Source organism: Pteropus medius, unplaced genomic scaffold (assembly GCF_902729225.1).
Source record: "Pteropus medius unplaced genomic scaffold, Ma_sr-lr_union100, whole genome shotgun sequence".
In the NCBI taxonomy this organism is placed as follows: Eukaryota; Metazoa; Chordata; class Mammalia; order Chiroptera; family Pteropodidae; genus Pteropus; species Pteropus medius.
Genome location: NW_024342467.1, coordinates 70,734 through 83,724, shown reverse-complemented (window position 1 = coordinate 83,724; position 12,991 = coordinate 70,734). Strand labels below are relative to the sequence as shown.

The window sequence follows — 12,991 nt, the reverse complement described above, 5'->3', positions numbered from 1 at the left end:
TAGACTTTAAGTATTCTCATCACACATAAAAAAGGCAACTGTGTGAAGTGACTGATGTGTTCATTAGCTTGATTGTGGTAATCATTTCACAGTTTATACTTATATCAAATCATCACACCGTATATCTTAAATACATACAATTTTTATTTGTCAATTATGCCTCAGTAAAGCTGGGGGAGAAATGTCAAAAATTTTTTCCAGTTTAATAAATTTTGTTTTCTTTTCAATAGCACAATTTTCTCCATACCCAACCAAAATCTTAAGAAAACTATTTTGCTCATCTTAAAGACAGAGAAAAAAAGATGCAAAGAGTTAGTGACTTGACATAAGTCGATTGGTAAAACTGGAAACAGAACCCAGGTCTCTTGACACAAAATCTATTGTTTTCTAGTATACCTTTTTTCCCCAAGGCTCTGTTATGGAACCATTTGTGAAATAATTTCTTTGATCTTTTACTTGATAATATATTCTGGAAGAAAAGAGACAGGTTATTCTACCAAGGAATAATGTAACCCCACATTGCTTCATTCCACTTTCCTTAGAAAAAAGACAATCCCAAAAGCAAATGTATAGAATCAGTTATAGGGTAACTCCAGTTATCAGTCAATGCTCAATCTTATATTCAATACTATCTATAGTGATCATTTTATTAGGTATATAATAAGTACTAATAAAGCTAATTAAGCCACAAAGTTCATTTATGTCATTTGTTCTGCCTAAGAAAATGACTGTATAATAATTTTAGAAAATGTTTCAGCAAATAATTTTCTAGTAATGTAAAAGTTAAAATTAGCTATATAGACTATTCAGAAAAGTTCTCCCTGTGGTCATAACTGGCTAAAATAAGGAGCTATTACTATCAGTGGTTGTTAAGTATTTGATCTTTAGAAAGGCAGCAAGTAGCAGTTTTTGCCTTCTTGCTATGAAAAACATTCAGATGTTTCGTGGATTTCTTAATTCTAGTAACTGGAAAACAATTCTGGACACTAAACCTTGCCACACAACAATGGATTTCACTAGTTTCTTTGACACATCCTTATTTCTGGTAAGCCATCAAGGTGCACCAACATACAGAATTCAAACCTACAAATTCAGTGATAACTGTTAGCTCTTGGGAGGGCTGAATTAACCCAGCACCAGTTGCTGGGATGATCATTTGAGACCAGTGTTTCTGCTTAGTGATTCCTGAATCACTCATCAGTCAACCACCATATATAACTATCTTTTAATATTCATGGAGAAAAGTACTTCTGCTCACTGTAACATGATTCAAGAACAGCATCGATTCTAGATGTAAGGAGGGCCAGGCACAATTAAGTTCATATTCTCGAGCCTTCAGGAAAAGGGTTTTTCTTTTGCTCATGGGCGCACACATTCTCTTCTCGTGCATGCTCTCACACATACACTCTCATACTTTTATGTGACAAATGGAGAAATATGACCAACCCATCAATATTCTATTTCAGTTATATTCAACATCTTAGGTCTAACATTTTCATACATTCTGAAAAAGTCAAAGTATATTCCAGCATTGTGTAGTAATGCTGTGGAAACAATAGAAACATCTATTTTTAATAATTTTTTTTAGCTCAGAAATCATGGCCGATCACCAAAATCAGTGTTTTTGAACTGGAAACAACAGGATAGATAATCTTGCAGAATGTGGAATGAACAGTGGACCTGAAATCAGATTTGCATTTCAAATCCACTTTCCTGATGAATGCAAGTATACACTACCCTTTACATAGTAAATACTCAAATGTTTTCTTTCCATCTATAACCAGATATACAACAGAATACATAGGAAGTTACTGAGGTATTCGTGAACTTGCCCCGCCGCCCCCGTATTTGCCTCAATAGCAGTCACTTGAAGTAAACAACACTGCTTAAAGGTTATCTGCCATGTTTGTCCCTACTAAAATAAAATACTAGAAAAGTATTTTTACACAATTCGTTTACAGTGTAAGTAAAATCCTTATTTTCTTTGTAGTCACTACCAATCCATTATAAATGTCTGTAGAATAAACGCACATCTTATTCTTCTAGAATCAGATGGGTGGAGTCATGGTCAGTTCCAGGGGGTCCACATAAGGGGCAGGAAGAAAGAGAGGGGGCTTCTGGCTCTTCCACCAGTTCCTGAGCCCTTCTACATCAATAGATGAGGAGGGTTCTCTCTTTCCTCCACTTACTTTTGGCAAAACCAGTTTGAGGCCATCATCGGATAAGCTCAACCTCTTGTTAAAATAAGCAACATATAGGACAGAAACAGAATGAGTGATTTGGTTTCTTTGAAATTTAATAAGAGAACAAAATTATATATTGAAAACAAAAGGCAACAGGGCCAGGCACAGACCCAGGACAGGTACTGTGGAAAAGCCTATCTTGGTGGTGTCTGGGAATTTTAAGCTCTGAAGAAAAGACTGAACTAAAATTAAGAATAACAAAGTCATTAGTATATACTCTTCAACAGATTATTAACTATGTGTGAAAGTTTTGATAAAACAGGCTTTAAAATTTTCTTTATTAATTTAAGAAAAACTATTAGCTACTGGTGAACACCACCATTTATTTCCATTCCTATTCATTGATATGGAGACCAATTATTCCTTTGTTTTCTAATTAACATTTAGTCCACGTTATCACAAATAAAATAAAAATCACAAGGATGACATTACTTTTCAACATTTCTCCAATGTATAAATCTAATCTGCATTAAACCCCTGATGAAATGTATACTATAGTAAATGAAATGTCCTTCTGTAAAAAGTATTTATTGTAAATAATGGAATCGTTTTAGTTCAATATAAACACACAAAACTTTATATACAGCTAGGTACTTTTACATACCTTAGGTATATGACATTCAATATGTTTAGAGTAACAGTTATTTGAGAGGTATATAATCTTTGAACATGAAACAATAGTTTAAGAATATATAAGCTATAAATTAGCTTATCTATTTGGCTATTCACCCACTGATCTAGAAACTTTATGCACCATAATTGGTAAGAAAAATTACATTAATAATGAATGTTGTTGATACTGAGTGTAGTTCTCAAAGGCTGACAAACTTTCCCCCCAAAAAACAATATTTGAAACCTGCCACTCTAGGGAAAAAAAGAAGCCAAAACTTGAACTCTATTATCACTCTAGTACAGGAAAGCTTTAAAACAAGTTCCTCTAAGCACTCTAAGAAAATTAATCTTAAGGCAGGGACAGGGAGAGGACCTTAATTCCCAAGAATAGCCACCTGAAAAGTAACTTTATAGGAAGAGAATGTATCTTTTAAAAGAGAAAATGTAATTAAGAATGTTGGCATTCCACAAACTGAGCACAGCATAAAATGACTCAAAAAGGGATATTTAATGAAGTGATAAAAAACTGAAAGCAAATTAATTGATTAAAACACACAGACACATGCACATTGCATGCAGTCATTCAACGTTATATGCTGGCTGGCTTTTTTCTTTACCTTCTTAATGTATTAAACAATAAGGCTCTCAAGGTACTCATGAAAAAGTCTAATCAAATTTCTCTCTAGAGTTAGTAATCTTTTAGAATATTGGGTCTAAATATTTGTTACATTAAATCAGAAATCAATGCATACTATTTTACATAGCAGGAACTATATAAATTACGATTCCATGTTTTTAATTAGATTTGGTACGCTTCAAAATAAGCAGTGTTCTCCCTCCAGAGTATTCTAATACAACTATTTTTATATCTTTTGAATTTATAATTCATTCTAATGCTCAATCTTTACAACAAAACTACCAGAGGATTTGCAATTGCTGCTTACTATCTTACACAGTAAAAATTGTATTTGTTCTGTTTTAAAATCCATAGATTTTGTTGTATGAGATTTCAAAAAGGAGCAACTTCATTTTATTTTGGTTGTCATTTATCATTTTAGCTTAAAGATCATTAATTTTAACACTAACATCCTGCTATATCCTCATTTGAGTTGTTCTATTTATCTCAAAGGTACATTTTATGTATTACCATTACAAAAAATAACTATTTGCATAATACTTTATGATTTTACATCTATTACAAACACATCACAGGGAGCCTGAGGATGCATTCAGCAGCTTGTCATTCACAACTTCAAGACCCTTCAAAACCTAACAAGGGGGAGAATGACATTTTGCTAATGGCAGAAGTAAAGAAATGAATATAAAAAACCTCGAAGTTTAAAAAAAAATTAAAATACAAAGAAAAATATGATCCATATGCATAAACAATATAGTTTCAATCTGTAAAACTCCAGGTCCTCTCCACTGAAGATGTTTAGAGATTTATGTATCTCTATTATGATACCCATTTAAATTATCTGAAACTGTGCTACAAAATAAAGGAAATTACCATCTTCTTGCTGGATTTTATAAATTAATATCGTATTATTTGATCGCATCTAAAGAATTCAGCTTTTCCTCAACCTTCTGAAATAATATGAGTACCATTTCTTTATTACTTTTAGCTTTAACCCTGTAAATATGCATATTAATGTTTAAGAGGGAGATAATAATGATTTAATAAACATGCTTAGAAATTATTTTGTTTCATAATTTCTTTTTGGTAAAACACTTCCAAAGAAAACTGTCGAAAGCTTCTGTATTTTCTTCCATAACCATCAGTCCAGATAAAAAATACTGAATGCTGTTATGTCATCTCTAGTCCAAATGCTCACAGCACTTAGCTTTTTGTAAACAATATGCCTCTACACTAAATACACATCCCTCAAGCCACCAGCTACTTAACATTTTTAATGTAGTTTCATATGCAGCATAACACTATCTTAAACACACACACACACACACACACACACACACACACACACACACACGACTGTGCAGAAAAGGAAGGTGGAGAGCAAGAAATGGAGCACGTTGTTGTTTTTCATTCATGCAGTATAGTGATGTCAGTGTCTGCAGCAGCAGAGGCAGCGGCAGGAGTCTTGACCTGTGGAGACTAAAATCCACTGAAGTCAGAACCTTGCAGAATTCAAAAGAGACTGAATAGATTATCATTTGAAAAATTGTTCAACTGTTCATAGTATGGATTTTAAATGACTGACTAAACGGAACAGAATAGTTCTATAGTTTTAATTTGGGTAGGTCTCTAGCAGGGCGGGATGTGAAGTAACATAAAGGTAATATGGTCAGGCAACTGGGGTCAAGAGTCTGCATTCAAAATCATTTCAATGTAAGAAACTGACAAAACCACCTGGTGTTAAAGACAGCAGAAAGGCCTCTTCCATTCCCAGTACAAGCTCTCTGATGATGCAAATCTGTTTACCGCACCACCAGACTCAGAAAAGTGTTTTCATCATGATTGCATTAAAATTGCATTAAATTTAGATGTGCAATGCTATAACAAAGAGAACAGTTTAAGCCTGATCACAAATTTCATTAAAACTACTTGATGATGGACATGTAATTCCTAAGCAATTAAGGCTCTTGAAGGATGCAGAAAAACAAGTTGTACTATCATCTGTTGTAAGATGCTAGTGTTTATCAACAAAAGAGGAGGTACTAGATGGCCATTATATTGTTGTAGCAATTGCCGAAACTACTCTTACTCTGCCCACAAAACCCTGTGTACACAATCTGCCTGCAATGCTTACTTTACGGCGCATATATTAGTCCCTAAAAGAAAATCCCAAAACTCAATCTACATACTGTTGATACTAAATCACTGAAAAATTTATGTCACTGCTGCCTTCTTTTCGTTGTTACCTCTCATTTCATATAGCTCTAGAAAATGTGCAAGGGAGTTGCATATGGCATTAATCTGTTAGAAAATGGTGGCCTTTTCTATAAAATACAGCCAAAGATGTGTGTTCAGTGGTGGTCATTATTAGGGCGATCACGTTGTTTTCATTCATTCATTCAGGATTTGCTGGAGGATGTCAGTTTCTGCAGCAGCTGGCTTGACCTGGGGGAGGAGTGGGGGAACAAATTCCTCCTGGTGCATACAGATTACTGGATGTATTTCTTGGTGTTCATGTACACATACCACTGCACTACAGTCTACCTTGCCTCACCATCAAGTGGTCTGAAAACAAATGCCTTAGCAACATGCCAATTACAGGTCAGAAATATTAAAACAAAAACACCAAGACTGTAATCTATCATAACACAACAATTTTCTCCAAGTCTAAGCCCTTCATCAAGAAAACTCCATTTAAAAAAATTCCACATACCACATGAACATTGTACAGAGCTCCACAGTGTTTCCCTTCCAAGCAGAGATTTTTCCACTCAGAATGATCTGTTCTCTCCACAGTGCAGAAGCAGCAGCGGCGGCAGCGGCAGCAGCAGCATCTGTAGCTCTAGCCTGGTATCTAATAATATTAGCTACTCCGCTCTCCCTTATGAGCTTTGAGCTTTAAGTCCCTGTTTTGGCTAATCTTCCTTTTCTCCCCAAGGACTCAACTAGATCTGCACTGTGTCCCTAGACATAAACAAAACCAAACCAAAACAGAAAACATTAAGGAAAGCTGTCAGCATCCACCAGCTCCCCATTACCTTTGACACTTAACAAAAAAGAAACTTGAGATCCTCTAAACAGCTGAATCGAACTGTTAAGTGTACTTAAAAATGGAAAAAGTGTGCACACTTCACATATAGTTCTGATACATATGACTATGTAAGTAGAAACGATAAAAAAAAAAGCAAAACACTATACACTTGAATTGCACATCCAAAATTGTCCCCTCTACACACCCGAGAAATATCCTTACATCGTAACTAATGTCACCACCCCTCCAAAAAAAGGGGGGGGGGAAGTATCCCGGTAGTCACAGGCATTAGGAACTTTGAAGGAAAGCACAAAGAGGCTGTAGAGATTACAACCACCACCTTATCCGCTGCCGGAGAGTTAGTGTGCTTGTTTATTAAAGTGTTTCTCCCATCTCCTCCTTCCCCCGCTACAAACGGCAAACACATGAATGAGCTTATCAGCTCTTAAACTGAAAAACCTTTCCACGCAGGTGAGTGATGAAAGATAAAATCTGAGGGGCGGCAGAAGGGTCAAATAAAAGTTGCTGTGCAGTTCGCTCCTCCAAGCCCCGCAGCGACCGTAGGGGGTGGGGTGAGATTCCCAAAGCCACTTTCACACCTTCGATAATGCACTAGCAAAGAGAAGCCCGGAGAGGCTGAAGTTTCCGCGGAGGGCACCGTCGGGGAGACGCAGCCCGGGAGGACGGAAGGGTTGGGCTCGCTACCTCTGCACACAGGCGAGCCGGGGCTCCTTCTCTCAGGTGAGTTGCTCCTCCGGTGGCTCTCGGGGGACCGTCTCGGGCGGCCCTTGGCCCGCGGCGCCTGCTCGGTGGGGGCCCCGGCCGGCGGCGGCGTCGGGCTGGGCGGGCTGGGGCCGCGGGCAGCTCCGGGCCCCGAGAGGCTGCCCAGCGAGGCGGCGGCGGCGGCGGCGGCGGCGGGCAGGCGCGTGGGACTGTGCTGGCTGCCCCGCAGGAGCTGGTAGGGCACCGTGGCGCGGATGGGCTGCAGCAGCCGCCCGGCTCCCGCAGCCGGGGCGCAGCCCACGCCGCTGCCGCCCGCACCGTTCCCACTCCCGGCGGCGGGGGTGGCGGGCGGGGAGCCCGTGGCGCTGCGCCGCATCCTCTGCGGCGGGGGATGAGAGGTCTGGGAGGAACTGGAGGAGGAGGCGGTGGACATGGTGGCTCGGCGGGCCCTGGACGACGCCGGCCGACAGGGAGGCGCGGAGCCGCGCGAGCGTGTGGGAGCCGGCGCGATAGTGCGTGCGAGTGTGTAAGGGGGAGGGGCGGGGGTATCGAGGAGGGGGAGGAGTCTGTCGGCTCCCCCTTCCCAACGCGCACCCCAGCCGCCTCGGCGAGGGGGGAGGGGGGAGGGGAAGCCTGCGAAAACAAACGTCTAACGGCCCCAACCGCCTGGTCGGGCTCCGTGTGGTGGTCACGGCCGGGACCGCGAGGAGCCCAGAGCCGCCGCCGCCCCGGGCATCGCGCTGACAGGGGAGAGGGGCAACCGTCCGGATCACGTAGCCCCGGGGGCCGCTCGCAGCCAGGCGGGGCTGCACGCACGGGAGAGCGCGGCAGCTGCAGGGAGGGCCGGGACTCCTGCTTCTGGGGACCGGTCAGGGAGTAAGGGCCTTGAGGTTTCTGGTTCTCCGCGGATCCCGCGCCACCGCCACCGCCGCCGCCTCTGCCCGCTTCTCACTCCAAACGGCAACTAATCCCCCACCGGCACCCAGCCCCCGGCACCGCCTCCCGGTGCTCGGGACCCGGCAGCTGCCGCAACGAGTATTCCCATTGGCTCCGCCGCTCTCCACCAGAATGCGAGTGATTGGTTCCAGGATAGGAGTGAGAGGAGTGACTACCAATGAAAGTGGTGAGTCCTACTTTGGAGGCGGAGCGTGAGGGGTGGAAGAGTGAGGAGGGGGCTGAGCGCGTAGGGAGGGGCGTGAGAGTTGACAGCCCTTGAGGTGAGAGCGAGACTTTGATTGGGTTGGCTTAGGAAAGTGGGTCCCAGTGTGTGTGCGCGTGCCTCGGCACCCGCAGACACGCGCACGACCCGGTAAGCAGGTTGAGAGGGTTCCACCGTCCCGGGCCAATTGTACAATTTGAGACAGAGAACACTTAAAGCAAACTTTACCTTGCAAGTACACCTGTTCTGGTGGGGTGTTTTGGAGTTGGAACCAGATGAATCCATCCCTTCTCCTTCTAATTTTATTAATCTGAATTTTTGTGGCAAGTAGACTAATTGATCAAAAGAACTTTAGGCCATCAGAAGCAATGTCTGGAAACTGGATCGCGCGATGGGCTGATACTCTCACAGCCTAGCCTAACATTTGTAGTTATGCAGTAAGATGAGATGATCAGATCTTTTGTTCTGAGACCGTAACTCTGAATTGCAGGGGTGGTACATCATTACACCATCAGATATATTAATGGAGAGCATCCTGTTGCCTTTCCCCAAGGCAGATGGCCTCTTGGGAGAAATAATGCCCAACTTAATAATACCAATCCGCTGCGGTAAATTTAGTTTTTATTCTGCAGTGAAACGAAGAGATAGAAAGATTTTGGGTAACTATCAAAAAACCTAAGTTTACTGCACAGCAAACCAAGGGTTTAAACCTTAAATTAAGCAGAAACAATTAATTTAAGGGTCTACATTATTAATTTCTTTGAGATAAAAAAAAAAAAGAGAGAAGTGGGAAGTCACATTGGTCTACTCTTGTGTCACACTGACAAGCTTCCTCTGATTTCGGGTACTATGTGCAGGGATCAGTTTCACTTAGAAAAGCCATCCCTCTCTGCTTACTTGAGCCCTCAGACCAGAAAGCATACTAGGTTCTGTAAAACGTGGATGAATCCCAATACAAATATTAAAATTACATCCAGTACTTCATACTATTAAGACAGGTGATAGTTCCTCACTTTGTCCCACACTAGAATAACTGACATCTAATGAACGTTCACCGTGCACCAGTAACTATTCTGAGAACTTTTATGTGTTAGCTCATTCTGTCCTTCTATAATCCACAAATAGATACTATTATTAGCCATACTGTGTTATCAGCTGAAGCAGAAAAAAAGCTAAATGTCTTGCCTGAGATTACTCAGCTAGTAAGTGGGTAGCTAAGAATCTAACCCAGGTGGACTAACTCGAGGTTTTGAGTAAGCCCTCTGCTCTAGCACATCACAGTTTAAGGCTGTGGAATACATACTTGTAGAGTACTTACAACAGTCCATGAATCTCATCTGTGAGATAAGGCCCCTTTAGTTAAAAAAAAAAATGTTTATAAGTGAAGACAGCCCACTATATATATATATATTTTTTTTGCTTTCCAGAATAACATATTGTAATTATAAATAGAAGAAAGACCTTGCTCTTTCAAACTTGGTATAATGATCTATTGTGTGGTTTTTTCCATCTGAAATTAAAGATTCATTGTTAATTAGGAAATTGCATTTTTCCATGGGAAAGAAGAATGATAAATGGCTTGCTTCTTTCCAATGACTTTTTCAGCTTATGAACAAGAATTTTGACAAATTAAAATATGTAAAGGTAAAAAAAAAATGCTGGTAAATTTCTAAGTTGTTGATTTGATTACATTATTGTTTCATTATAGAAATATCATCTCTGGACATTTTTATATAAATATAAATATGGAACAACCTGAACACATATTATGATAATTCTAAATTTATATCAAGCTACAGTCAGAGTGTTCAATACTTGATTTGGATTTAAAACAACATACCTGGCCATAGTTTAAAGGCTTTCTGTGTTTGTTCAAATCTACCATAGCCAACTTAAATCAAACATCTAAACTGAATCTAAATGACCAACATAGAACTGGTATGATGATAAAATATTATTTTCGGTTATTCATAAGTCACGATGACCCTATTTGGATATTCAGTTACCTTTGCTAAAGAAATCTTGGTTTTTCTCTTAAACCTTTATGCTCATAAAATAAGTACTGATCTTCACGTGTAAGGAATTTAGTTTCTAAACAAATCAAAGATAAGCTGAAATAAACTAAACCCACTGCTTTCAAATGTTCATCTATTGAGTTCTTAATAGTATTTTATTCTTATTAAGGATAGGAGTAGGCTCCAAGGTGACAACAGAAGGTTTAGGAAAATGTTTTCCTCAGTAAATTGGAAACCACTTAGATCAGAAGGAGGTAGGGGCTATGGGATAGATAGGCCCAGTGCAGACTATCTGTTTGTTGAATATAAGTGTAACAGTCTCTGGAAGTTCTACATAAGACTCAATGATAGTAATGACCTCTTTAATGTGTTGTCCTGACTAGACGAAGACAACATCAAAAGCACAATTTGGTGGCATAAGAAATACTTTTGTCTCAGTAGCCCTTTGTCTTATCTGTCTGTGGGACAAGAATTCACCATTAGCTAATCTGAGGTAGAATTACATTATACTTCTTAGTTCATATATGATAATAGACTATATTTTAGGTTTAAATGAAAACTTGGAATCATTGGCTACATATGATTAATATGCAGCCTCATGTGGAGACAGAATGAAATGAGAATCATGGGGTCTACAGAGCTACCATAACCCTCTCTTCTGATTTCATCCAGGTTTGCCAGGCTGTTCATCCAAGGCCCATCCAAATCTAAGAGGCAGTCCAGGCTGTCAGTATTAACAATGAGGTCATGGCTGAGAGAGAACACTAAACAGATCTGCACTGATGTTCATCTTAAGCTTATTAAGCTCTCATGTAGGTGGAGTCTTTATAGCAACAACAAAAAAAGCCTTGCCTGAATTTTTGTCCCTGGCAGATGCTTACAGTAAAACTCCTTACTGCTTGTGACAGCCTACGTGCACCTTTGCACTAGGTGTTCCCTCTGCAAAAGTTCTTGACCCAGATATCCACAAGGCTTTCTCCCTGTTTCCATCAGGTCCTTTTCTCAGATGTCACCACTTTCATGATGACAGCTTTTCTGAAAACTCTTTTTAAAACTGCAAGGAACCACTATGTGTTCTCTACTCTCTAGCCCACTTTTTTTTTTTTTCCAGAGCACCTATCATCATGCAACCTATTATATTTTGTTCTCTCTGTGTAGAATATAAGAGCCATGAAAACAATACTTTCTATCTATTTTATAACTGCTAAATCTCCACAACAGTGCTTGGTACATGGTAGACAATATTTGCTCAATGTTGTTGAAAGAGTAGCAAATTCTAACAAGTGCTTGTTCCATGAACTAAAACTGTGCCTTTCGTCAGAAAAAAAAAAAAATGAGATAATAACAGGTATGTCTCTGTTGCAAAGGCATAGCCACAGAATAGAAAAATGTTCCATGTGGCTACCGTAAAACATACAGATTTTTGCATTGAGGCTCGCATTCAAAAAGAAAGCATTATATAAAAAAAATACATATTATAGGCAAAGTGAAAAATATTAGTTCTTGGAGGCTCAACAGAGGTTGAAAATGGAAAATGAAATTGGTAATGGAGGAAAGGCAGTTGAAATTTGCAGAAAAAAATAACCAACTGAAATTAACAGAGAAGGACAGTTGAGAAGGATCAGTTAGGGAGTGACATCTGCTGATTTTTAGTTAACTCTATCTTACTGTTAGGAACAGCTATTCTCAAGAGGCCTGTGTAAAGGAACTGAAAAAAAAAATTAAGTAGAAAAGGACATTTCATGTAAATAATAAAATTTTTGCTTTCTTTTCTCCCAGCTTTACTGAGGTATAACATATATAAGATTGTGTATGTTAAGGTAATGTAATGATTTGATAATAGGTATATAATGCAAAATGACTAACAATAGAGTTAGCATATCTATCATTTCATATAGTTAAAATTTTTTTTTGTGGGGTAAAAACTCTTGAAACCTCTTAGCAACTTTCAGTGGTAGAACATAGTTCTGTTAACTAAAGTCATCATGATGTACATTGTCCCCAGAACTTATTCATCTTATAACTGAAAGTTTGTACCTTTTGACCACCTTTAGCCATTTCCCCGGTCTCCCCTTGTACCTGGCAACCACCAATCTCTTCTCTTTCTATGAGTTTGTTTTTTTTTTAGATTCCACTGTAAGTGAGATCATATAGTATTTGTCTTTCTTCATCTCACTTATTTCACTTAGTATGATGACTTCAAGATTCATCCACGTTATCACAAATGGCAAGATTTCTTTTTATGGCTGAATAATATTCCATTGTACATATTTAGCACATTTTCTTTGTCCATTTATCAATCAATCAACATTTAGGTTGTTTCCATTCTTGGCTATTATAAATAATGCTGCAGTGAACATGGGGATACAGATAGCTCTTCAAGATACTGATTTCATTTCCTTCAGATATATACCAGAAATGGAATTGGTAGTTATATTTATAATTTTCTGAAGAATCTCCAATATTGTTTTTTATAGTGGCTATACCAATTTACATACCCACCAAGGGTTACATTTTCCCCACATTCTCGACAGCATATGTTATGTCTTTTTGATAGCCATTCTAACAAGT

The 12,991-nt window shown here is 39.3% G+C and overlaps 1 protein-coding gene across 5 annotated transcripts in view; it reads right to left on the bottom strand.

Annotated features, from left to right (window-relative positions):
- GLCCI1 (glucocorticoid induced 1) overlaps positions 1-8,209 on the bottom strand; it is a 91,932-nt gene extending 83,723 nt beyond the window's left edge. The window contains exon 1 of one of the 5 annotated variants that reach the window (XM_039862203.1): positions 7,229-8,209. In XM_039862203.1, coding sequence (XP_039718137.1) covers positions 7,229-7,679 — 451 coding nt within the window. In that variant the 5' untranslated portion in view covers positions 7,680-8,209. The remainder of the gene's footprint in view (positions 1-7,228) is intronic. The other 4 variants (XM_039862227.1, XM_039862218.1, XM_039862195.1 and 1 more) reach the window with 4 other exon arrangements.
- Between the last annotated feature and the right edge of the window lie 4,782 nt (positions 8,210-12,991).